Here is a 25016-nt window from a genome sequence, read left to right on the forward strand (position 1 = left end):
AAACCTCCCATAACAACATTTAGAATCTTAATTCAAAACACAGCTCTAAAAATAACATGTTAATCACGTGCAAGCTTCTTGAAATTCTGTCCCATGCCATTTGACAGGGGGTGAAGTCTTTTTCAAAACTTTATTTCTCTTGTGTGATACAAGTGGATTTTGTTTTGAAATTGCATATTTCTTAGGATTGAGTTGCCTATGAAAACGTGGCACATAGGTTAGCCGTAGGTGAAGTGGAAGGAAAACGCCTCGTAATGTTTATTAAGAAATCTTGAATCAATGCAAAAACATCACACCATGCATGGGGCTTGAAAAATCAATAATTGTGCATACATTATGTAATAATACAATAAATACCTAAACAAAAACCAAAATTATAAGCGTTTCTCTGTTTTGATAACAAATAGTGAATATATTCTGAAGAGGATTTAAATTCGGTGGAACGAAATAATCGACGCAAAGGATATATATGACCCTTATAACTTGCGCGAGCAATATTACATCTTTGTAACATAAAAAAGCAAGATCTATAAGAATATAAAGCCGCAAAAACGTAATCATATTCTCCAATAGTTGCTTTGAACATAGAAAAACGTGTAACTAAATAAAACAGGCAGAACAAATCTCCATTGCAGACGAAGTTATCTCGTGCAGAATTCATTCAATGCATACATAATTATTTAAGCGGAATCCGTTTTTTTCGAACACCCTGTAGAATGATTTGGATTTATCGTTAGTATAATCGAAATGGCATTGATGGAAAAATAGATGTGCTTCACTCTTAATTGTCATCTTGTCACTAACACTAAATAAAAAGACATTTATTCATTTCTTTTTATTCAAGCTTTTAGCAAATATTACTTGCCTCACGCTCATATGCTAAAATAAAATCAAGATACTCTGGCTTTGCAATCGACTGCATAAAAAAAGATATCACTTCTCTTTTGGATTTGAAAGTATTTATATAGTGGTTTTGATTAGTTTTAAGTGCATTCAAAATATATGGCACAAAGAATAAAAAATAAATATGCTCGAACTCAAAGTCCTCAACAAAGAATGAAAATTTGTCTCATGCTGATAAGCAAATGTTGAATCAAATCCTTCTTGTTTTGCAATCGACTACATAAATGCATATGAGTATGTATATACACACTGCAGAGAATGTAAAGATAATCCTATAGTACGCCTATTTTTTATGATAATGCATTAGATTTTACATTTTCTATGCCTATCAATCAAAATGCTCTAAATTGAAATCAAACATATAAATTATAAAAAAAACAATAAAAATCATAAACCGTATCTTTGCTTTGCATTACAATCTATTGTTAAAATGACTTAAATTCCGCGGCACAAAATAACTTGCCACTGGCCACATATCAACGTAAAGGATATGTGTGACGCTTATAACTTGCCCTTGCGTTATATCAGAAAATACGAAAGATTGGACTGTGAACCAGTAAAAGGTTTGTCAAACAAAATTCACAAATCCTTTATGCGTGTTTGCGATGCACAATTGTTATCAAAATGTAATTGTTCGCCACATATTAAGTCTTTTAATAAACTTTGAATAAATTTTTATCATGCCTGATACTATAAAATCATATTTATTTTAGATTACCTGTAGAAACTTATGACCGTATTGTAGAATATCAATTGAAAGAAGTTAAAATTACTAAAAAGCAACAACGATTTGCTAAGTGAAAATAAAACAAGGTATGTTTGTGATGATGTGTTGGTATGTTAAGGATTTTGAATTTGTTTGTTAGAAATCATGAGACTATAGTCTAATTAGGATACATAGTTGAGTCGTTTAAAAAGTATGGAAATACTGTCAAAATTCGGCTTACTTTTGTTGTAAACTTTTACTGCTCGTCAAATGTATAGTTTCTGAATGTGGAAATTTGCTGTATTTGTGTTGCAATTGTGTTTTGTTTCGGTTTATTCTGATGACGAACTCTGGGAAATGCTTTTTTTTCATTTGCTATTTTAGCGTGTTTGCTTTACCAAATTAGGTCTTTAAAAAGTGGTTTTTGGACGGTTCTGCGCCTATTCAATTTCATAGGATTTGTAGAGTATTTAAACATAGCAAGTTAAAAGTACAATGTAAATCGGTTTATATTTGCTACAGATAAGTATCGCTTGTTACAAGAAATTTACTAATTTTAGTAATGTTGGAATTATCTTTCGTTTCCATTGGTTCTCTTCACAAACTTTGACGCCAAATGTTTTAAGGAGGCTACATACAGTTAAGAAGTAGGGAACTATTGACAATTTGGATGCGCATATTGTGCTCACTGTGCTCAAATTTTCGTGCTCATGTCGAGTGGATTTTTTTTACATAAACGCCTGTCGGCGCTGAGTTTATTGAAGAATTTCTCGTTTTTCTTTCAAAAAAATTTTAAAAATTCGTGTGGATGTTTATTACAACAAAAAATATAACATACGCAAAATTGAACAACTCCCTGAGTTTTAATTAAAAAAGCTATCTCATTTTTTTTACGGAGTTAAAACTCTCATTTGGAGTTTCATCTCTCTATCTCTGACTACACATTCTCCATTAACTTCTACAGTTTGGTGTCTCATTCTTTCAAGCCTTAAGACTTGCACTTGTCTAAATTCTGTTCAAATTTCTATTTCCTGTAACTTGTGTCAAATTGGACATTATGTTCAAATGATATTTGTATTTTTCTTATTATTGTTTGTATTGCGCAAATAGAGAGTTTTAGTTTAGCGTTTCTGGCAAACGGCAATCCGAAATTATCCATTTGCCATTGAGGTTTGTTGCTTCGAAAAAACCGAATTTAATAAGTACTTTTGCATTTGTATCTTAAAATTTGCATTGTCAGGAGCTGTTATTCCTGTTTTATAAAAACTCTCTTGATAGCTTAAGAGGCATATTCATGATTTATACTCACTTAAAATAACTACATTGCGTCACAAAAGTCACTTTGCTGTAATAGAAATACACTAAAATGCTTGCGGTACTTTAAAACCTGAACTGCTAACCGCAACGTAAACGGCAAAGACGTCATCACACCTCGAAGAAAATTTGAGTTCTTATGATTTTTAAATTTTTGCAGCCAAAATAAGTCGCTATCCAATCAGTTTTTTTTCGTGGTTTTTGATTTTTTTCATACACGTTTGTCTGCCGTACTCAGTTTTTAAAATGGTGGACGTTAAGATGTTTTTTGCTTGAGAAATGATCGAATTTCCATATCATCTTACAAATATACTTTACAGAAAACCAAGTTTGAGAAAGCAATTTCTTGGACAAAATACAAAACAAACGATACTCATAAAAGCATATTATATGTTGTAAATACAAAGCTCTCTCACGAGCAGATGAATTCTTCTTTTCATTACCGTTACAAATTAAACGACGTACAAAAAACCATTGTTGTGTTGGCTTCGTCGTTCTGGTCGTCTTTGCAGCCAGGGGTGGACCTAGGATTTTTCAAACATCAGTCATAAAACGTCGAAGGCGCTCCGCACCTGGGGGGTTCTGAGGCATTCTCCCTTGAGAAATTTTGAATTTCAGAGCCTTGAAAATGCCAATTTCAGCGTTTTAGAGCAATACAAAATGTATTTTGTGGGCATCATTTTTGCTTAAAATCAACACATTTTGCTTACGTTTTTTCAAAAAAAAATAAATGAAGTGAACAGTACTTGAATATTTTGCCAAATATTTAGGCTCATTATCATGCCAAATATATGGCTCATTAGCATGTCTAGGAACTAAAAATTTATTTTAGAATAATGCTATTCAAAAACAAATATAGTCTTTAAAATAACTACCAAGTTGTCAGGCATAGACCCCCTAGAGGCCCCCATTCAAAAATCTATGTAATGGGTTAAGTTAGAAATTTGGTACTACAAGTGACAGTTCATAGATATAGAAAAGCTCAGACTTCAAACCATGCAAGTTTATTGTAACCCTTTACCCATCTCCACATCAGTGCCAGCAAATTCACTTTTTGAGAAAAATCTCAAAATTTTTTTCTGCCAAAGATTAAGCAAAAATTTTCAGAGTGAAAATTTGCAGTTAAGGACAGCTTAATGCCATAAATGTTTATTAGACATTTCACTAGACTATTATCTTCTGTAAGTTTATGCAAAGTTTTCTATGCAGAAATTACCAGTAGCATTGTATTTGCCAATATAAACAGAATAAAGTCAACATGCCTTTAATTATATAGGTACATGAATGTTAAAATTGGTTCATGTGTCATGCTTACTGGTTATGATAAATATCTTTTCTTATGATCAAAGCTCGTTTAAATGTGCTGAAGAGTGCCAGAGCACTCACTTAAGCGTTAAGCAATTTGTGCAATGGGGCTTTTTCCAGAACGAAACATTTTTTTAATTTTTGGATATAATTCTTAAATGGAAATGAACTACATGCATCCAAACACCCAAACTGTTCCACCTCATCAGCCAAATGAATCATACTGTGTACGTTATACACTACAAATTTATCACCATACAAGAACATACTTTGCTACATGAAGTAATGCATTAATTGCTTAGCGTAATTTTAATGGAGCTGAGCAAATAAAGGACTAACCAGAATGGAACTTGCAACACTTAAGACTAAGATATTTTCATATTAATCAGGCCTTAGAATACCCTTCAAAGCAATTTTCCCTGTATACAAAAGAAACTGTGTGAATTTTCTAGCTTTCCATCTGTCGACCTCCATTAAACTCCTAGGTTTTCGCACAAATGTAGAGGGGATAAATGGTTTAAGCTCCACCAATTTTTTACGAACAGCCTCTACATGGGCAACAGGCATTTTAACAGCGTGATTTTCCCTCATCGAAACCATAATCATTTTACGCATAACACCCAGATACAGTTGATGCATGTAGTCAAATGGCAATTGTTTTGCCATATCAACAGGCAAGTGACAGAAAGGGCTAACAAAGCGATGATTTTCTTCTTGTATCTGCTTTTTAAAAGAAATATTAATGTGCAATTCTATATTATTATTTTGAGAGTAAGTCACTTGACAATTCCCTTTTTGTGTACACTTGTCACAACCAAAATAACCAGTACAAAGTTTTGTACCTTTAACAAATGCTATTACAGGAGCATCACAAACGATGCCCTTTACTATAACAGTCAGAACCTTTTCCCCATCTTGGACTCCCCTTTCTAGAATACACTAGTAAATCTGCAAGCTAGCTACGATACTGAACGCCAATGCTGGCGTCTTGTTTTGAATTCAAAGTAATGTGACGATTTAATACTTTTTTTAAGCATACTAATGGAAAAGTGTCTTGAATACATACCATGGAACAGTTTTAACTGGTTTGGAAGAATAATACTCATTGTCTTTTTTTTCATTGGCTTTATCGTTTCTGGCATTGCAATAAATTTATATGGTGATACTTCATTTGATTGTCATAATGAGATTATATCAAAGACGAAAGAAAGTTCTCTTTTAAAGAACATTGAATCAAAATGTTTCAGACAATACAAAGATCGTTTGACTTTTAAGTATGCTGCTTTTCTTATGGTAGTTTTTAATTTTGGCATTGTCTTAATTTGGACTATAGTATATGGATATTGTGTAAAGCGTAGAGTTGAACATAATGATGATGACAGTCCAATAAAAAACAGTGACGAACAAAGTGAACCTCTATTTGGGGAAGATAGCGAAGGAACTTATCTATCTAATAACGTTGCATTTAATTTTTCTTCATTTTACATTTACATCGTTTATTTGGTGGTTCGCTTCATTATATTGTCTGTCTTTGTTGGATTATTTTTCTCTGCTAAGTTTCCCGTCGAATACACCTGTGAAAGACGTCCAACTATGAAAGAAATTTCCTTGTTAAATCACACTATTTCTACCATTGATTGTGAAAATCCCAACGGTGATAAAAATGAAACCTTAATTATAGTTGTTTCATCTGTCAATTTAATTTTAATAACACTAACAGTTTTAGAGGTGTGTTACTTGACGTATAAGGCTTGGAATGATAAATCTTTTATAAAAGAGGATAAATTTTGTACAGTTTACTTAGAAAATAAATACAAATATGCAAAATTCTTGGAAGAAAATAAAGGCGAATGTACACAATCGTTGGAAGGAAATAAAAGCGAATGTACACAATCATTGGAAGAAAATAAAGGCAAATGTGCAAAGTCGTTGGAAGAAAATAAAGGCGAATGTGCAAAATCATTGGAAGAAAATAAAGCCGAATGTACAAAATCTTCCAAGAAAATAAAGGCGAATGTGCAAAATCATTGGAAGAAACTAAAGGCGAATGTGCAAAATCGTTGGAAGGAACTAAAAGCGAATGTGCAAAATCGTTTGAAGAAAATAAAGGCAAATGCACAAAATCGTTAAAAGATAATAGAGCTAAATGTACAAAATCGTTTGAAGAAAATAAAGGCGAATGTACAAAATCGTTAGAAGAAAATAAAGCCGAATGTACAAAATCTTTCCAAGAAAATAAAGGAATGTGCAAAATCGTTGAAGAAACTAAAGGCGAATGTGCAAAATCGTTGGAAGGAACTAAAGCGAATGTGCAAAATCGTTTGAAGAAAATAAAGGCAAATGCACAAAATCGTTAAAAGATAATAGAGCTAAATGTACAAAATCTTTGGAAGAAAATAAAGGCAACAAAATCAAGTTGCAAGAAACTAAAGGAATGTGCAAAATCGTTGGAAGAAAAGCGAATGTACAAAATCGTTGGAAGAAAATAAAGGCGAATGTACAAAATCGTTAGAAGAAAATAAAGCCGAATGTACAAAATCTTTCCAAGAAAATAAAGGCGAATGTGCAAAATCGTTGGAAGAAACTAAAGGCGAATGTGCAAAATCGTTGGAAGGAACTAAAAGCGAATGTGCAAAATCGTTTGAAGAAAATAAAGGCAAATGCACAAAATCGTTAAAAGATAATAGAGCTAAATGTACAAAATCTTTGGAAGAAAATAAAGGCAAATGTGCAAAATCGTTGCAAGAAACTAAAGGCGAATGTGCAAAATCGTTGGAAGAAAAGAAAAGCGAATGTACAAAATCGTTGGAAGAAAATAAAGGCGAATGATCAAAACCTTTCGAAGGGAATAAAGGCGAATGTACAAAATCTTTGGATGAAAATAAAGGCGAATGCACAAAATCGTTGGAAGGAAATAAAGGCGAACGTACAAAATCGCTGGAAGAAAATAAGGACGAATGTACAAAATCGTTGGAAGAAAATAAAGGCGAGCGTACAAAATCGTTGGATAAAACTAAAGGCGAATGTACAAAATCGCTGGAAGAAAATAAGGACGAATAGACAAAATCGTTGGAAGAAAATAAAGGCGAACGTACAAAATCGTTGGAAGAAAATAAAGACAAAAGTACAAAATCGTTGGAAGAAAATAAAAACGACATTTACTCTAACAGTGTGTTTCAAATATACGACAACTTCGGTGGTGAGATGACAGAGTGGCGAAATCTTGCTAATATTTATGTCAACGTCATACTACAAGCAGAGAGACAATTAAAGAATGCTTACCCAGAAACCTTTAATCGGCATGAAATCTTAACATAAATCATAACTAATACATTTACATCGCTTATTTGGTGGTTCGCATCATCATATTGTCTGTCTTTGTTGGATTACTTTTCTCTGCCAAGTTTCCAATCGAATACACCTGTAAAAGACGTCCAACTATGAAAGAAATTTCCTTGTTAAATCACACCATTTCTAACATTGATTGTGAAAATCCTAACGGCGATAAAAGTGAAACCTTAATTAAAGCTATTTTATATGTCGACTTCATTGTAATAACACTAACAATTTTAGAGCTGTGTTACTTGACGTATAAGACTTGGAATGATAAGTATTTTAAAAAAGAGGATAAATTTTGTACAGTTTACTTGAATTTTGTACTGCTTCAAAAACCTAAAAAATTTTTTGAAGAAAATAAGAGCAAAAGTGCAAAATGGTTGGAGGAAAATAAAAACAATCTTTATTCCAAAAGTGTGTTTCTAATGCACGACAACTTTGGTGATGAGATCAAAGAGTGGCGAAATTTTGATAATATTTATGTCAACGTCATACTACAAGCAGAGAGACAATTAAAGAATGCTTACCCAGAAACCTTTAATCGGCATGAAATCTTTCATTCTTACCTTGAAATGAGAAATGATGCAAAAAAACTGACAAGAGTAACCGAGATTTTTAAGCCAATCCTAGGTGAACAGAGCACGTCGTATCCAAGATCTATTTTAGTCATTGGAAGGCCGGGTATTGGTAAAACTATGCTGACTAAAAAACTTATATACGAATGGATAAATAATCAAGACGAATTTTGGCAAGGTAAACTTGTTATTTTAGTGAAATGTCGTAACCTTGAAACTTACAACAATACTCTCAAAAAAATGTTATATCGGTGTGATGGACTAAAAGATAAACATTATTCTCAAGTTTACAAATTCATAATCACATATCCAAAACAAACTGTCATTATCATCGACGGACTTGATGAACTATTTTTAAATCGTTCAGTCACAAAGAAGTCTGTATTTGAACTAATTGAAAAGTTAGTAGAAGGTAGAACGCTGTCTGATGCCATTGTTCTAGTAACATCACGACCCACAGCTAAACATGCATATGGGGATTTAAAGTTTGACAGGACCGTGGAAATCTTGGGCTTTTTCGAAGATCAGATTAAAGAATACGTCGACAAGTTTTGTGGTAAAGACAAGAATACAGCCAAAAACATTTATGAGCACATTGATACTTCCCTTGAACTTAAAAGTTTGTGTTATATTCCTGTGAATAGTTACATTGTTTGTCTGACCCTAAAAGAGAGCTTGACATGTAAGGCTGAAGATATTCCAAAGACCCTCACTGAGTTGTTTAACAGAGCAATCAAAGTCTTGCTATGGAAGCACCATCCACTTTGCAAATCAGGTAAATTACCACGAACAAATGATTATCTCAGAATTCCTTTGCCGCCAGACCTTAAAAAAGTTTTTGACAAAATAAAAGACATTGCAGTTCGTGGAATTACCGAAGGAAGTTTGATATTTGAAAAAAGAAGTAATAGTGCTTTTTATGAGGCAGAAAATTGTGGTATATTTCACCGAATACCAGATGCATCACGCTTACAGTACTGTTTCCTACATTTGACCATTCAAGAATTTTTGGCTTCGCGATGTATTGTAGATGAATGGGGCAAAATTGCACAGTTTTTGGATGATAATAAAGCTGATCCTAAATGGCATTTGGTGATACAGTTTGTTGCTGGTTTAGTTGGAGACACGAAAAGATCTTGCAGCATCAGGGATACTAAAACAGTAGAAGATGTTGAACAACGGTAAGGTCTTTATTTTCGTTTCTAGTGTAGTTTAGGTTATTGTCTTCGATGAAATTTGTTTACACAGTTTTAGTCCTGCTGGACAGCAAGCGCAGGAACACTAACTACGTTTACTGCATATGCACAGAGTTGTTGCTTGACTGTTATAACAAATTGCAGCAGTTTTATATAAAACTGGCATATATTTATACATGGCATAACTTCGTGCTCTTTTGCAGAGTGTTGTTTCAGTTATGAAAATGTCGCTGAGTTGCATAAGCGTCTGTCTGTTTCAAAACAAAGTTTCTGCCTTTTTTTTACTAAATTTTCACTTTGAATCTAACGCTGTTATCGTTGACGCCGCAATCTAAAGAAAGTATAAGGGCTAAGGCCTTTTTCTTACTTTATAGCGTGGGGAGCATTCGCGATACAAAACTTAAAATTGTTTATTTAAATTTGTTGAGCATTTTTATAAATACCATGATTTAAAATTCATAACAACAATAAAAATGGCATTAATAGTAATATAAAGGGAAGTACAGTTATATTTTGGGGACATATACATATGCAATTCATTCTCAAAGCATTTTTGCAAAGGAGCGATGAATTTTCTGAACACTACATACAGCAAATTATTTTTTCATTGTCTAAACAAAGATCAATACAAACTGGGGAGAACTAAAATTAGAGCAAAATCGTAAAGCTAGTTTATGATATTTGCCAGTTAATGTAAAGAAGTAAATTAATAATTTTTACATTTTAACCAAATCATATAAGTGTGGAGCTTTGATTTTGTCTAAATGGGTCGGAAATGCACGGAACTCTTGCTATTGTATTTACAAAATACATTGGCAAAGCAATTTTTTAAAAAAACGAGATATTTTTTCATACTAGCTACATACAACAATTCATCACACCTTCATAGAAACAATAATCAACACTAGCTGCACGAGAAGAACTAAAATGAAAACAATTGCTAAAAACTATTTTGAAATATGCTGTAGCTATTGCCACAATGTTAATTACGAATTCTCGTCTGTTTTCCAAACAGTACCCAAGCTATATGTACAAAAAATATTGCCAAAACATCTTTTAAAGTTTTTTAAATTTGCGCGCGTAGCAAGATGGTTTGCAATTTTGGTTTGAATTATAATTTACACTTTGATTAGCTAGTTTAATTTGTGCAGCCAAAGATCACATACTTTAATAAATAAGAAATTGATTTTAGGCCTTCCAACATGACGGACATTCTCACAAACTCTTCCCATCAGTTGATTTTTCTTAAAGTTATTGCACATATATAGTCTTTCAGTTTTTCTGTTAGAAAAAGCTTTTCTCTACCATGAGCGAAACTAGAACGTTAAGTTGGGGGAGGGGGTGTATATTCATATATTCATAACTGCTTGACTGATTTGTTTTGTTAGCGAAAATAATTTAGCAGGGCAGAGCTAAATATATGAATATTTACCCCCCTACAACGTTCTAGATTTGCCCCTGCTTTCCATGGCTCAGTTTCAGGAACATCAATGGTTGGTCAGTGTAAAAATCTAAAAATTTCAACTAGAGCATATAATAGAGAATACATAGGAGAGCAAATCTCGTTGGTAACCTTTGATGTAAGCGTGTTGCGCAGTTTTCTTTGCGCATACCGGAAATTTAATGTCCGCCATTACTCTGGCCAGTAAAGCGTAGAATGTTTATTTCGAAAATATACGAAGTGGAAGATGTAAAGTGGGTTAAAATGTAGAATTTGAGACTTATTGGCTTTGTTTTGCATTTTGATTATAAGCTATTGCACAATTGCGATAGCTTAAGCAATGGCGTAATAAATACTCATTCTTACTAACAGTTTTTTAGCATTTTCGGAAGCTACGGAGTACTGGTATTAGTGCTATATGGACTTCATGGTGCCAAAAATAATTTCACCGACACCTGCGCTCTTTGTGTGGATTGGGAATTTCTCATTAAATACGATTGGGAATTTGTCGTTGAATCTCTTTAAGTTTTATAATGTACTGCAGACAAGTAGAAGATACGGAATGGTTGATTTGCTTTTTTCAGATGCTTTGAAGTGTCAGAATAACAGCTTGTTAACATCTATTTCAGTCCTATGAAAGAGCATTAGTGCATTTAAACTAATTCGGAGTTTCAAACACTTCACGAGAAGAAAATCTGACGCATAATGTCTATCATATTAGCTCCAGCTGTTTAGCCTCTGGTAGTCAGTAAGGACGACTTGCTAAGGATTGCGGCTGTAGAGATGGAGTAACTTGGACCGCTTTCTTTTGGTTCACCTTTTTTGCAGTATTTTTAGAATATTCAGCCAGCATGAAGTCTACGTCAATGACATAGTTTCCAGATGAAAAGGTAAAGCATCTGCAATTATGGCATTAGTGATTAGAAAAGGTTTTCATAATTGAATAACGTATAGAAACTTATTCTATCATGGCATTTCTGAGTTGTAAAAATTTATTGAAAAAACAAAACTTTTACTTTACTATATTCATTTTACACTGATATCACGTCAAAAAACCAATCTTCGCCCTTGATGATTAATACTATGTATAAAAAGCTTTAACAATCACCAAACTGTTTAAATTTAAAATGTGTGTATATTATGCGGTAGAATGTACAGAATATAGAATATATAAAACCAGTCTATACATTTCATTTAAAAATTAAATAACTTCAGTGTTAAAAACTCCTTGCACTGTTAGTCTTTGGATGAAACAATACCTAGTACAAGTCACTTGCAACACAATCCTCACTTTAGAATAAAGCAAGCACTTGGGACATCTTAAAATAAAGTTTTTGATCTCCTTCGTCATACCAGGCCAACACACACTTTTTCGGGCACGTCTTAAACATCTCTGCACACCGATATGACTTGCATGAATTCTTGCCATTAGATATGATCTTGCCCAAAATAAAATGACCAATCTGTCATCTTTGAATATCAGACCATTTTGAATGGACAATTCGTCACGAAAATTGAAGTATTCTCCTATACTTGGTGGTACTTGATCTCTTACCACTGGCAATCCTAGTCTGACAATCGTTTTAAGCTTCGCTAAATAATTATCTGCAACTATAGCTTGTTTAACTATTGTCAATGATTCTTCTGAGATTGCAAGGTTGTTGACCATATCAATGGACTCTATATCTTCTTTGATACTGTTTCCAATTGACAAAACTTCGTAATCAAAACTCTGCATTTTACGATTTTCCTCTACATATGCACGACTTAAGATTTCAGCTAAATACATCTGTGATCCCTTCCGGTATGCAACTTCTAGTTGATATTTCTTTAATCTAAGCATGTAATCTCTTCATGTAGTCGCATTCGTTGTAATCTCTTCGATGCATTTAGGAGACTCTTCTTCATAATACTCTCAATTGGCTTGTGATCAGTTTCAACCTTTACTCGTCTCCAATACATATACTATTAAAACTTTTATGCTCCAAATACAATCGCCAACGTTTCCTTCTAAATATGAGCGTAGTGTTGCTCAGTTGGGCTTAATGACCTCGATGCATCTGCGATAGGTTGCCCATCTTGCATTAAACAAGCTCCCAAAAACTTCTCAGAGGCATCACCCTGTAACCCAAGATCGTGATCAGGATCAAAATATTTTAAAATAGGAGTTGTTGACAAAATGTCCTTGATCACAATGAAAAAGTTCCCTTCAACGTCTTTTCTCCAGTAAATGCTGTTCTGCTCTTTAACGAGCTCTCTTAGAGGTGCTGTGACTAAAGATAAGATAGGTGTGAACCTTTGGAGATATTGATCATCCCTAGGAGTCGTCGTACCTTTGTCTATCAGTTGGTATAGGCATCTCCTGGATTGCTTCAAGCTTTTTAGTACCATGACTGAGTCCTTCGATCTGAGGTAATTAAATGACCCATAAAACGTACTCGATTACGACGAAACAACGACTTCTTTGCGTTTAGCTTTATTCCAGTACTTCTGCATTTTCCCAACAGACCAACTGGCTTACTATCATGATCTTCTAATGCTTGCTCATAGGATTTGCCTGCGCCACAAACCAGTATATTGTCACAATAGCTCTAATTCCTTCCAATCCTTCCAGAGTATCGTCCAGATAGCGTTGAAATTCTTCGGGAGCCGGAGAGTTGCCAAAAGTCATTCGTTTCCATCTGTAACGGCCCCATGGTGTTTTAAATGTGGTTAGATAGGTACTTTCATTATCCAATTGTATGTGCCAAAACCCATTCTTTGCATCCACCACCGAGAATACCTGAATTAGCCTTTGCTAAGTTAGGTAGAAGATCCTCTATATCTGGATGACGGTAGTCATAACGTTTCAATGCTTTACTTAATGCTTTTGGCTCAATGCATAATCAAATACTGCAATCTTTCTTTTGCACAGCTATCATACATGAAATGCAGTGTGTCGGCACCTCTAGTCTTGCCACAACGTCTAATTTAATTGACATATCTGTTTCATCTTTAACTGACTTTTTAAGAGCAATTGGTATTTTCCAAACTAGCATTTTGAAAAATAAAACTTCTTAATCAGTTTCAAGGTGTAACTTCTTTTCAATTTGGCCCTCGCCACTGAATACATCTTTCTATGTACGGATGAGCTCAGACTGTGCGCTAATTTTATTTTTATAAGAAAACTATCTTTGAGCATTCGTTGGACTTTTGAATAGAATTTGATTTATCTTCGCAATGACATCGACTTTGTTTCTGACAAACGTGGGGATGATTTCGTGATGTTTTCTGCTTGACTTCGGTCCGACTTTGAATCGTCATTACATTCTTAGCGTTTACTGTCATTAGTTTGTACTTCTGGATTGTTTTGAATCCCATGAACGGCTTATAATCTTGATTCACTAGAAAAAACTCAACTGCATGTTTTATCTTATTTTTAGGATTAGTCTTAGTCTTTGTATTTCCACAAACTCCTATCTTGGACTTATTGAACATCACCAACGCGTCGTTTGTGCTTTCTCCAAGTTCAGCAGCTTCGGGTCGTTAAAAATTTCTCTAAACATTTCAGCGACAAAACATTCACAGTAGCCTCACTGTTTAACTCAAAGTTTAGTTTTGGCAATTGATTCTTTTTTAATTGTTAAAATGTAATCTGTTTCCAACATTTGATCGTCTTCGATCTCAAACTGTTCTTAAAATGCGTAAATTCTCTTAGATTCTGGCCCTGCTTGTTCTCGACATTAGGCTGCAAAATGCTTTTGTTTCTTGCATTTTAAACACTTTTTCCCAATGCTGGACATTCTTCTTTTATTCGTTGATGACTCTTGCCACAAAATTTACATTTTAACACGCATCCCTTGTTCTGTTCCAGTGTTCCAGTTGTTTATACGCATTATACTTCATTCTTTTGTTTTACTTTTTGACTCTCCTTATTTTCCTTAACATCTTTACGAATTGCCAGGTACGTAGCCAGAACGATAATTGGGGGTGGGGGGGCATATTCATATACTCATTTTATAATCCGTAAAAAACATTGGATTTCAAAAGAAACTAATACGGCATGTCCTGCATATATGAATATGAGCCTTACCCAATTATTGTTCCTGCTTTTTGCCAGCAATTGCGTGAGCTTCCTCTGTTAGGAACATACTTCGCAACATACTTCTCAAATGCTGGGTTGTCGTTTCACTCGCCATTCAGATGTCTTTATACACTTACTCAACACGTAAGGTGCCTTGTTTGAAGTAATTTCTTTCGGAGACTATTTTCTCGAACTTCCACGACAAGTCTGTCCCATATGAAATTGTTAGTTAATTGCCCATAATTGCACGATTTAGCCAAGGCTCATAATTCTGCGACGTACGCTTCGAAAGATTTACTTAGTTTTTATTTGTTTATTAAAATTTTACGACTCGTAAATGACATTCGTCGCCCCTACATAAAAAGTATTAAGTTTTTCAAGTAGTATTTCAACGTCAAACTTTTCATGCTCATTTTCTTACTCTAATCTTTCGTACGTTTCAACCGCTTCTGATCCAATGCAATTGAGCAACAATTTCAACAATTGAGCTGTTCTTATTTTTTTGACTCATTTCTCAAGCGCAAAGTTATCTCGTAGTTGTTCCACATTCTTCTGAATTTCTCTAACTCGAAGCCAAATTCCCACGTACATCCAATTTGGGAGGTAATGGAATATTTACCTGAAAGCGTTGAGGCAATTCAGCTTGTTCTAATACTCTAACTGAGTTTGAGTTTTCGTAGGTAATTCTCGTGACATCTTTCTTCATGAACGTTCTTTTACCAATTCTTAAACCATGTAACGTCTCTTTTTATTATGCAGAGTACAGAACAGATCACTCAAAGTTGAATCAAATTTATTGTGTGTCTTTGGCTCTTTGACAACTTTAATTTATATACGACAACCGGAAAAAGCGCTAGCTTTATAATAATTCAAATTATAAATGATAATCCTTACAGTTTTCAAAAAATTTTAAGCAAGTTAACAGCATTAGTCTTTTAATCCAGGTGATAAGAAATGAAAGGTTTTGAACATTTTAATAAAATTGAGAAGCAAATAGATAAATAAATGGATTCTATATTTAAAAGATTTAGCCTTGCTCATATGAGATTTTTTTCATAAACTATAACTCATTCAGTTTCTTTAAAAAGCTTGCTCGACTCTTCATCTACCGCTGCACTCTCATTGCTCAATGTGTGATTTATTGCTCTATATATTTACAAACATATCATCCTGTATGCACCAATTCCAAATTTTATGAAATATTGTGAATGTCTGACTTCAGTCATTACATCTTTTCTAATACACACACTCACATTTTCTTGACAATCCTGATTTGAGTCTTTTAAGCGCAAAAAATAGGCTCAGCATTTTTAATGAATTGGTATGATGAGTAGATTGTAGAACTGTCCAATGACACTCCCCTGCCGCCTATTTTTGATCACCAATGATTGTAACAACATCCTTCAGTCTATGCATCTGTGAAGAAAGTATTGTATTGTTTTGTTGGGAGAGTGAGTTAATGGCGTAACACAACCACGGAGGGCTCTTTGTCAGTCAGCCATTGGTGCCCCCCTGTATTTCCACCAGAAAATAGGTTGGATAATTGTACGTATTAGTTTATTATTTCCTCTACTTACGTCTTGAGTTCACATAAAGCAATTTCACCTAAATTCACGGTATATTTTTTATTAGAGAATCAGATTGTTGCTAAAGATATCTTTTTGTTACATAACCAAGGTTTAAATGTGTGGTAGACTGTAAATTTGAAGAAAATCTCATATATTTAAGCTAGAATAGGTACTTTAGCATCCACAGCACTATCTAATACCGAAAAATCGTAGAAAATTAAAATAAGAGGAAGAGAAGCGGAAACTGCATTTTGAACAGCTTGTGGAAGCATGAATGAGATTTTATAAAGCAAATAAGATTTCATGGATCCTTCGTAACAAGTATAAAAATTTCATAAGATTTGATTTAAAATAGAAACAACTAGGAAGATACTTAAAATACGTGACATTTTTTGTGTACAAATATACCACAAGTACATGCTATTTTGTTGAGAGTTCACTTATAAAGACTCCTTTACAAAAATATCATGTTTTATCAACAATATACTAAAATTGCTGAGATGTAACATAATAGCATTGCTATTGATTTCTCATATATGTAATTATTTATTAACTTAATTTATATAGTAATTCTTATTTGGGTTATAATGCTTAAGCCCCCGTCACTTGACACTCGCACACACCCCTGTTACGCCACTGACCGTTTGAATAAACCAGTCAGCAAACCTGATCAAAATTGCAATTCTCACATGATATTTTCCAAATTCATACATCTATAAAAATTTTGTTAATATTTTTTCAATGCTGAAGTTTTATGCGCAAAAAATGTCTAAAATAAAAGGCTCAAACTAGACATAAAGAAAAATAGCGATTCATAATCCTTAGACAGATGTAACCTGATGGATACTAGTGGTAAACTGTATAAAAACATGTAAACTGTATACAGCATAATGTTTCTGCATTGCTTATCTTTTCTTTGGTTAAAATTATTTGGACAGATACAATCCATAAATCAAGAACCACAAAAACTTCGCTTTATAAATAATGAATTCTGTGGGTGTTTGTCAAACACTGGAATTTTTCAGTAGCCTGCATGGTCATATCTAAAGCATTGTTTGAAAGGTCATTATAATTAATCGTTGCCTTTTCGATAATCATCCAAATGACTAACATAAATATAACCCTGCTGTTGCGAATAGAAGTTTATGGCTTTAATCATTTTTAAATTTTCTTTTTGTTTTATTACAAACTATTGGGGTACAGGAAAGTTGATATAATTTTTCACGACTGGAAACTTTAAATATTTTCAATGTTGTGGTACAAGTGGGAAAAAATAACATGCCTTCCTTCAAATTAATTCCATCTTTAAAACAATTGCATTTTATCATGTTGTAGTAGTAGCAAAGGATTCCATTTAGTAATGATGATATTTATAAATTAGTTTAAACCTTTAAAATTAATAATCAGTTTTAAGGACCCCATGCCCATTTTTTGAAGTCATGAAATTAGGCAAGATGTATACGCTTTTTCTTTCTTTCACGGAACTACTGCACCAATTTTGCTGAGGACTTTTTAAGACTTTCTTAAAGGTATCTGTCTTGTCAACATTCCTGCTGGAATCCAGACCTGATTTGTCTTGTACAAGATATAGCTGATAGAATGGCTGTGAGAATCAAGTTGTTTACCTGAGACCATTTGTAAAGCTTTAGTATTTGAAGCTATAATCTCACATTTATCATAAAACAAAGTCTACCTGCTCGAAAAAGACTTTACTTAGTTACTTTAGTACTATAATAATAATGAATAGAAGATTAAAGAATTTACCGGAGAAATAATTTAAAATTTTGTCATCTTTTGCAGTCATATAGGCTGGGTTTTCGCTTATCTGGTAGGGCAATAATTATTGCCCTACCCTGCCTTAAAAATGCTGCCTGCTGCTGTTTGTGTTGTGTTTGTTGAGAGGAAATAATTTTCATTATGAGTGATGTCCCTTGCATTTATAGAGACGATGTACATTGGTGTAAGTATTAGCCTTTAAGCTGGTCGTAGTTGTCTTGCTAACTTTATTACTTTAATACTAGGAATGTGAGCCTGTAAATCTTCGTAAAACAAGAGCTCCGTTACGCTGGTATTTGAGACGAACACAAGGAACGACATTCCTTATTTAAATTTGGCTTGACAAGCTCAAGATTGCGAGTCAACAACTCTTTTTACATATCACCAAGTGGTGTTAACGCACTGGTGTTATGGATTGCCATCTTTTCAAGTATTTGTTTAGCTTTGCAATATCTCAAATCGAATGCTCAGCTTGCAATGTGACAATATCAGCTACGCTATGGTTGATTAAGTAATTGCAACTCCAACTTTGCTAAGCTTCATCTGAAAATTCCCAACTTTAGGATACAAGCAGCAAATCGAATGATTCAGTAATTACGAAATTTCACAGATTTATTCTTTGGCACAGTGACCTTTTCTTTGGGTTGATCGTATGTATTCATTTGGTTTCTTTCAATTTAAACGATTAACATTGGTTGACAATATCTGCCAGTTTCTGGCTTAGATCAACGTTTGTTTCGTTTTTTCACCATTAAATTACCATTTGCATTCAACTGGTAAGTATCCTAAATATTTCGCGTTTGTTCGCGTTTCAAACGTTACGTTCGTCAGGCGAAACACCGCTTTCAAATTAGAAACGTAACGTTTGCTCAGGAATGTTTAAAGTGGTACTAAGACAAAAACTGAACGTTAAAAAATCATCGATTTTAGCATTCAATAGTTTAAACACATATCAATTATTGCTTTCGTAAAATTTAAGCAAAAATAATAGTATAACGAGGGAGTTATGAACATTTGAAATGTCTAATTTTCATGTCCGCCATTAAAATCGGCCATTTTGAATATTTGCAATCAGCAAAGGTCTGTGACGTCATAGTCTTAACACAGCAAGAAGTGCACATTGGAAAGTATACAAAGTAATACATAAATAGAGCAAAAAAATGTCAAATTCATCGAGATCTAGCTCGCTTTCTGAGTCTTCGATCGAGACAAACGCATCGATTTCTTCATCGGAATTCATGACGGCAAATTCGGACGAATCTAATTCGGAAATTTTGCCATTTGCCGATAATATTGAACCGCTTGCTACGCCCGATGAAATTGCTGAGTACGAAGCTGCAGTCGCAGAAGAACAGCAGGTTGAGGACATGCTGCAAGATCGTTTTGATGCCCGTGTTGATGTTACTTCATGGTAAGATGTCATTCTTAGTGTGTTACTTTGATCTGAATCGTCTGCCGTTAGCTATGATGACTTTATGGAAACATACAATTTGGCCAATATTAAAGGTGTGAATGTGGCCATTGTTCGTTGGATCTTGTTGTCAACCCTCAAGAGTGCCGATGCTGCATGGAGTTAGAGCAATGCCGTGGCAAAATGAATCAGTTCGAAGTCGATGAAAGGAAATGCATTTTGGATCACCCTGGCTTTAACGAAGTTTGCCTGAACGAATTTGTTCTTCAAGCAGCTTCGTTAGGTTTAAAGACCAAAGGTCATCGCAGTTATGCGACCGTTTTTCGAGATGGTCAAAAGACCAGAGAGGAGTAAGCCTTTTTCTTTGTGAAAATTCTAAAAATATTATTTTGTGCGCCAGCGTCTATGTTTACTTTTTGAAATTTATAGGTTCTTTCGAGCAGTATCGTACAGACAACTCGTGCGTCTTGTATGGGACTTTACAGACATTTGCCACTGCCTTGTTGTTGTTACAACAAAATACGGAAGACATTTCCGAACAATAAGTGTCTTCCTTACAAAGGATTCGAAGAGGATGAGGACATATAGCAATGTAAAAAGGTGATGGAAAAAGCTATTATAGGTGGTATATTTACAAAATTTACAAATATACATTTATATTATTGACAACTGCCCTTCTTGTGACCTTTCATAGGCTTTGCACATTTCTTGCACAATGGTGCAAGAGCATCGGGCGTGATCTGTTGGTCCTGTAAGAATATTGAGGAATAGTTGTTTTACGAAGTGCACGTATGTGTGAAGAGCAATTGTTTGCTTTACGTATGCATCATTCTCAGATTGGTCTGGAATTTCAGTTGTGCCTTTTTCTTCTTGAAAATAGCACGAATCTTCTTTCTTCATGCATGATACAGACACTTCATTTTGTATTTCCTTTAAAACCTTAGTATAAATGTATATTATATATTGAAAGTTTGCCTGGATGTATTATTGGTTCTCTCAAATTGTGAAAATTTATCATCTGCAATATGTGTAAGTATATAATAGTTGTAACTTGTGCTAACCTGACGCCGCTCTCTTGACGTTGTTGGTGTTGGCGATTTCTTCCAAATAGTAGGTACGGCACCAGGTTTGGGCCGTCTAGTCATACCACCCAAATGGAAAAAACGCTCAAAACAATCATCCGAGAAGTGATTCGAACAAATCATAAATCAAATTTCGCGCGAACTCGGATTAAAGTTTGCGCGCTTCGTCTCAACAAATTTAACACAAATTCTTCTTAAAGACTCCTCGTTTGGGCTTTTATGTAATGAAATGCCTGTACTTCTATCAGACGTATTACTGCAATCTTGCACGACACAGCGTGTTGAAGGTATGTTAAAAAATTGAGTTATACAACCTTTTATATCTCTATTTGTATATAGTGTTATATTGTAAACAGCCGCGAGTTAAGACTATGACGTCACAAGCACCTTCCTTCTTGAAAATTCAAATATGGCGCATTTTAATGGCGGCTCTTAAAGTACAAGTTTTATCGCTACGTAACTCGAGCAGCATTAAATACATTGCGCTAAAATTTCGCCAGAAGAGATTTTTTTACATACACTATTAATCTATGAAAAAAAAACGGGAGGCAAAATTTTCGTTTTAGTACCACTTTAAAGTTGAGGAACAATTTGAACAGATTTTCGTCATGTTATTGATATATTTATACGATTTTACATTGACAAAATGCTGTTTCAACTGAAAGTTACATTCGTATATCTTAGGCCATTTGCAAAGTTTGATACCATACAACATATGAAAGAGCTGTTACAATTTTAGAAATCCCCGATTTCCAAAAACGTAACGTTTACCAGTTGAAACCGGACGTTCTGTCTGAAAAACGTGACGTTTGAAATGTGAACAAACGAAAAAAAATCGAGACACTTACCAGTTGATAATATGCAAACGGTAAGATTCACCAGTTTTGCTAAGTCAATCATCCTCAGCGACTAAGATGTTTGAACAGGAATTTGGTGCGTCGCCATCATTTTTGAGCTCAGTTAACATTTCTAAAGTAAAGGTTACTTTTTTGCTTCACAAAGGGAATTTTATTTTTTAGATTGTTTGTTATACAACGCTATTCCATCGCTGGTTTCTCTTGGGCAGCGTGAGAGACGTGTAAGGGCCAAACTCATTTTGTTTTCTATCGTTTTTGCAATCATGGCCATGAAATGGTTTTCTTTGTTATCAACTTTGCTATTTTCAACTTAACTTCCATCAATGTCAAATAATAACTATTCTTCTTCCACTGCTGTGGCACGTTCCTTTACATTTGATTTTCCTCTTGATCCATCATCAATTTTTTCCTTCCGGTTAATGTGATTTGAGTTTCATGGTTTGTTTTTGAAAACTGACCGTGCAACGGTTCTTGCAGAACTGATCTTAAGGAATGGGCACTTCTTCTTATAGCTAATGTCACATAACTCCGTAAGAATCAGACTAATGAGACAACAGAACTAATATTTGTAGCATTATTCCTGGCAAAATTATTCAAGAAAAAATTGCTAAATTTTGTTGATCATTGCTTATTCTTTTTAAAATAAATATGGATTAAAACACAATCATAACACGTAAGAACAAAAATGTGCGCTGAATAATTCGGTGTTTTCTAATTTACTTACTGTCGGACAGTCGGAAGTCTTTCTATCGTATTTACAAAATACATTTTCAAAGAAATTTCTACATAAATTTTTTTTGTCATACAACATATAACAATTCATCACGTTGTCATAGAAACAACAATCAACACAAACTGAGGAGAACTAAACATATGCTACAATTATTGTTAAAATTTTAATTACAGATTCTTGTCTGTTAACCAAAAAGTATCATTGTATAACCAAACATTATCTAATTACAATTACTAAGTTATTTACTATAAACATAATAAGAGAGCGTTATAGCTATTTGAACATTTATGTCAAGATTAGTTTTATTGATCCCCTACCGCTCGCGTATTTGTTAACATACGCTACGCGTATGATACGCGTATCATACGAAAAACATACGCGTATGATACAAAAACGATACGCGTATGATACGAAAAGGATACGCGTATGATACGAGAACGATACGCGTATGATACGAGAACGATACGCGTATGATACGAGAACGATACGCGTATGATACGAAAAGGATACGCGTATGATACGAGAACGATACGCGTATGATACGAGAACGATACGCGTATGATACGAAAAGGATACGCGTATGATGAGCGTATAATGCGTGAACGATAAGCGAACATATGATACCAGGATGAAACGCTGTGATACTTGATAGAACTTTGTTCATCGTAATGAGCAGCAATTTTGCTTTCAAATTGTTAACGATTTCGTTGGTTTTTTTTTTGATATTGCGTACGAAGTATACCTGGTATGGAATTCTATGTTATTTTACTATTTTTTCAGGATAAATTTTGGTCAAAATTTAAAGCTAATGTTTTATGTACTTTCAGAAATCTGTGTAATATTTTCTTATCGACTTTAATGTTTTATTTAAGGCGTTTATTATATCACGAGGAAACGTGCCTTTTATTAAAATACGATTCGATTCATACGAATAGAATACACGTTTATTAATAACATGCTTATATGGATGTGTATCTTGCAACATCAACTATCGAATCCAACTACGTTGTAAACTCACATTCACAACAAAGTTCCTCGTCTACTCGAGAAATACAGAATAGCCAACTGTCACTTGATAGACTTTATAGGCAATTGACAAAAAGCCATATCATAATAAATCGTTTGAGCGCGGTGCTCTGTAAATTTTAGAGATTTAGATTCAGCGCTCAAAGGAGTAAAATACGATATACGCGATACGCGTATCGTACGGCTTCTTTCATGTTTTGTCGCATGAAACCACTATTCATTCAATACGGACACTTTCAGAGATTGCGGACGTAGATACGCACGTGTTAAAACTAATTTGTCATGTCTGCGGGGACACGTTTATCACCTTATGCCCAGGAAAAATTTTCGTAGCATCCTCACCCAAAATATCGAAAATGCAATGTAGACAAATGTTGAGAATAAAAGGAGCTGATGATAGCAAGCGCAACTTCGAATGAAACTCACAAGAAAGTTATCACAATGAGTTTCCGTGTTTTTATATAAGAATGTGTCACAAACTATTCAACACGTCATTGATGAGTCATATGTATACATAGATACGACGTGAGACAATCGCAGCTCATTGCAAAAGCAACTCAAAATTTATTAATGCATTACATATACATGAATATATAAGATCATCTATTAAAAAATTCTTTTGCTATATCGTGCCTTTAAACTATTTCGGGAATTAAATATCTTAAGTGTATACTGACACTTTTTTATGTCATCATTGCGCTACAAAGCAATTGTTAGTGTGTCGTTTGTTATTTTTATAGCACACGCAACTTCGAATGAATCTCAAAAGAGTGTGTATTTAAATATTATTCTGATACTCAGGTTAAATTAACGAAAATTTGGGCTCGGTGTATTCAAACGATTGATTCTTATATTAGAAATAAACATTTCAATAAAAAATATTGTAAGTAAACTATTTTAGTATAATGCACTTAATAATTTTTGTAATTGGTTTTTTTCCACACCAATAAGTTTTCAATAAATTCTTCTATAATATAAACTTGTCTCTCGATTTGTGATAGTGTTGTTGCTTTCATGTCCTAAACTTAATCCTTTAGATGCTGAAGTTTTTCTTCATCATAGCGGGAGTCCGTGTTATAGATATGAACATCAAACGAAAAGACATAAACAACATAGCATTGCATTCATAATTAAGTAGATATGCAAAGTTTTCGAAAACTTTATACTTATATTTGTGTACATAGATGAAACCAAACTATATTGAGACCATATACGAGAATATTAAGAAAGTAATACGGGTATGACACGAGAAAGACATGCGTATAAAATGAAACGATACGCGTATGATACGAGAAGGATACGCGTATGATACGAGAAGGATACGCGTATGATACGAGAAGGATACGCGTATGATACGAGAATGATACGCGTATGATACGAGAAAGATACGCGTATGATACGAGAACGATACGCGTATGATACGAGAACGATACGCGTATGATACGAGAACGATACGCGTATGATACGCGTATCATACGCAAAATTATGTTAACAAATACGCGAGCGGTACTGTAAAAAGAGCTTCTTTCATTTCAAGAGAAAAAATTGAGTAATCGGTATTAACGATTTAAAGCAAAGTCCCATGTTAAGAAAAATTTGTTTTTTGAAACTTCGTTGGCTACTTTAATCTTTAGTTTGATTACCAAAGGATTTATGTTAGACGGACCGAGAATAGTTCTGGGTCAAACTTTTAAATGGTGTACGTCACCATTGTAAGCACGTTT

General features: G+C 33.9%; 1 protein-coding gene and 1 long non-coding RNA gene across 2 annotated transcripts; both read left to right on the forward strand.

Annotated features, from left to right (window-relative positions):
- Positions 1-6210: 6210 nt before the first annotated feature.
- On the forward strand, positions 6211-7288 carry LOC124435959 (probable methyltransferase PMT24). Its single transcript, XM_046985892.1, has 3 exons — positions 6211-6564; positions 6683-7022; positions 7074-7288. Exons 1-3 carry the CDS (start codon positions 6211-6213, stop codon positions 7286-7288), a joined length of 909 nt encoding a protein of 302 aa, XP_046841848.1.
- Positions 7289-20074: 12786 nt separating this feature from the next.
- On the forward strand, positions 20075-20569 carry LOC124437302. Its single transcript, XR_006945641.1, has 2 exons — positions 20075-20219; positions 20322-20569. It is a non-coding gene; the product is annotated as an uncharacterized LOC124437302 (long non-coding RNA).
- Positions 20570-25016: the final 4447 nt, after the last annotated feature.

This window comes from Xenia sp. Carnegie-2017, unplaced genomic scaffold (genome assembly GCF_021976095.1).
Source record: "Xenia sp. Carnegie-2017 unplaced genomic scaffold, XeniaSp_v1 HiC_scaffold_16, whole genome shotgun sequence".
NCBI lineage: Eukaryota > Metazoa > Cnidaria > Anthozoa > Malacalcyonacea > Xeniidae > Xenia > Xenia sp. Carnegie-2017.

What these genes read in the sequence shown, in the direction of transcription:
- LOC124435959 (XM_046985892.1), top strand. Translation starts at nt 6,211, where the DNA reads ATGTACAAAATCTTCCAAGAAAATAAAGGCGAATGTGCAAAATCATTG. An exon ending in ATCGTTTGAAGAAAATAAAG is followed by an intron (nt 6,565 to 6,682) that starts GCAAATGCACAA and finishes AATCGTTGGAAG; the next exon opens with AAAAGCGAATGTACAAAATC. An exon ending in GGAAGAAAAGAAAAGCGAAT is followed by an intron (nt 7,023 to 7,073) that starts GTACAAAATCGT and finishes AACCTTTCGAAG; the next exon opens with GGAATAAAGGCGAATGTACA.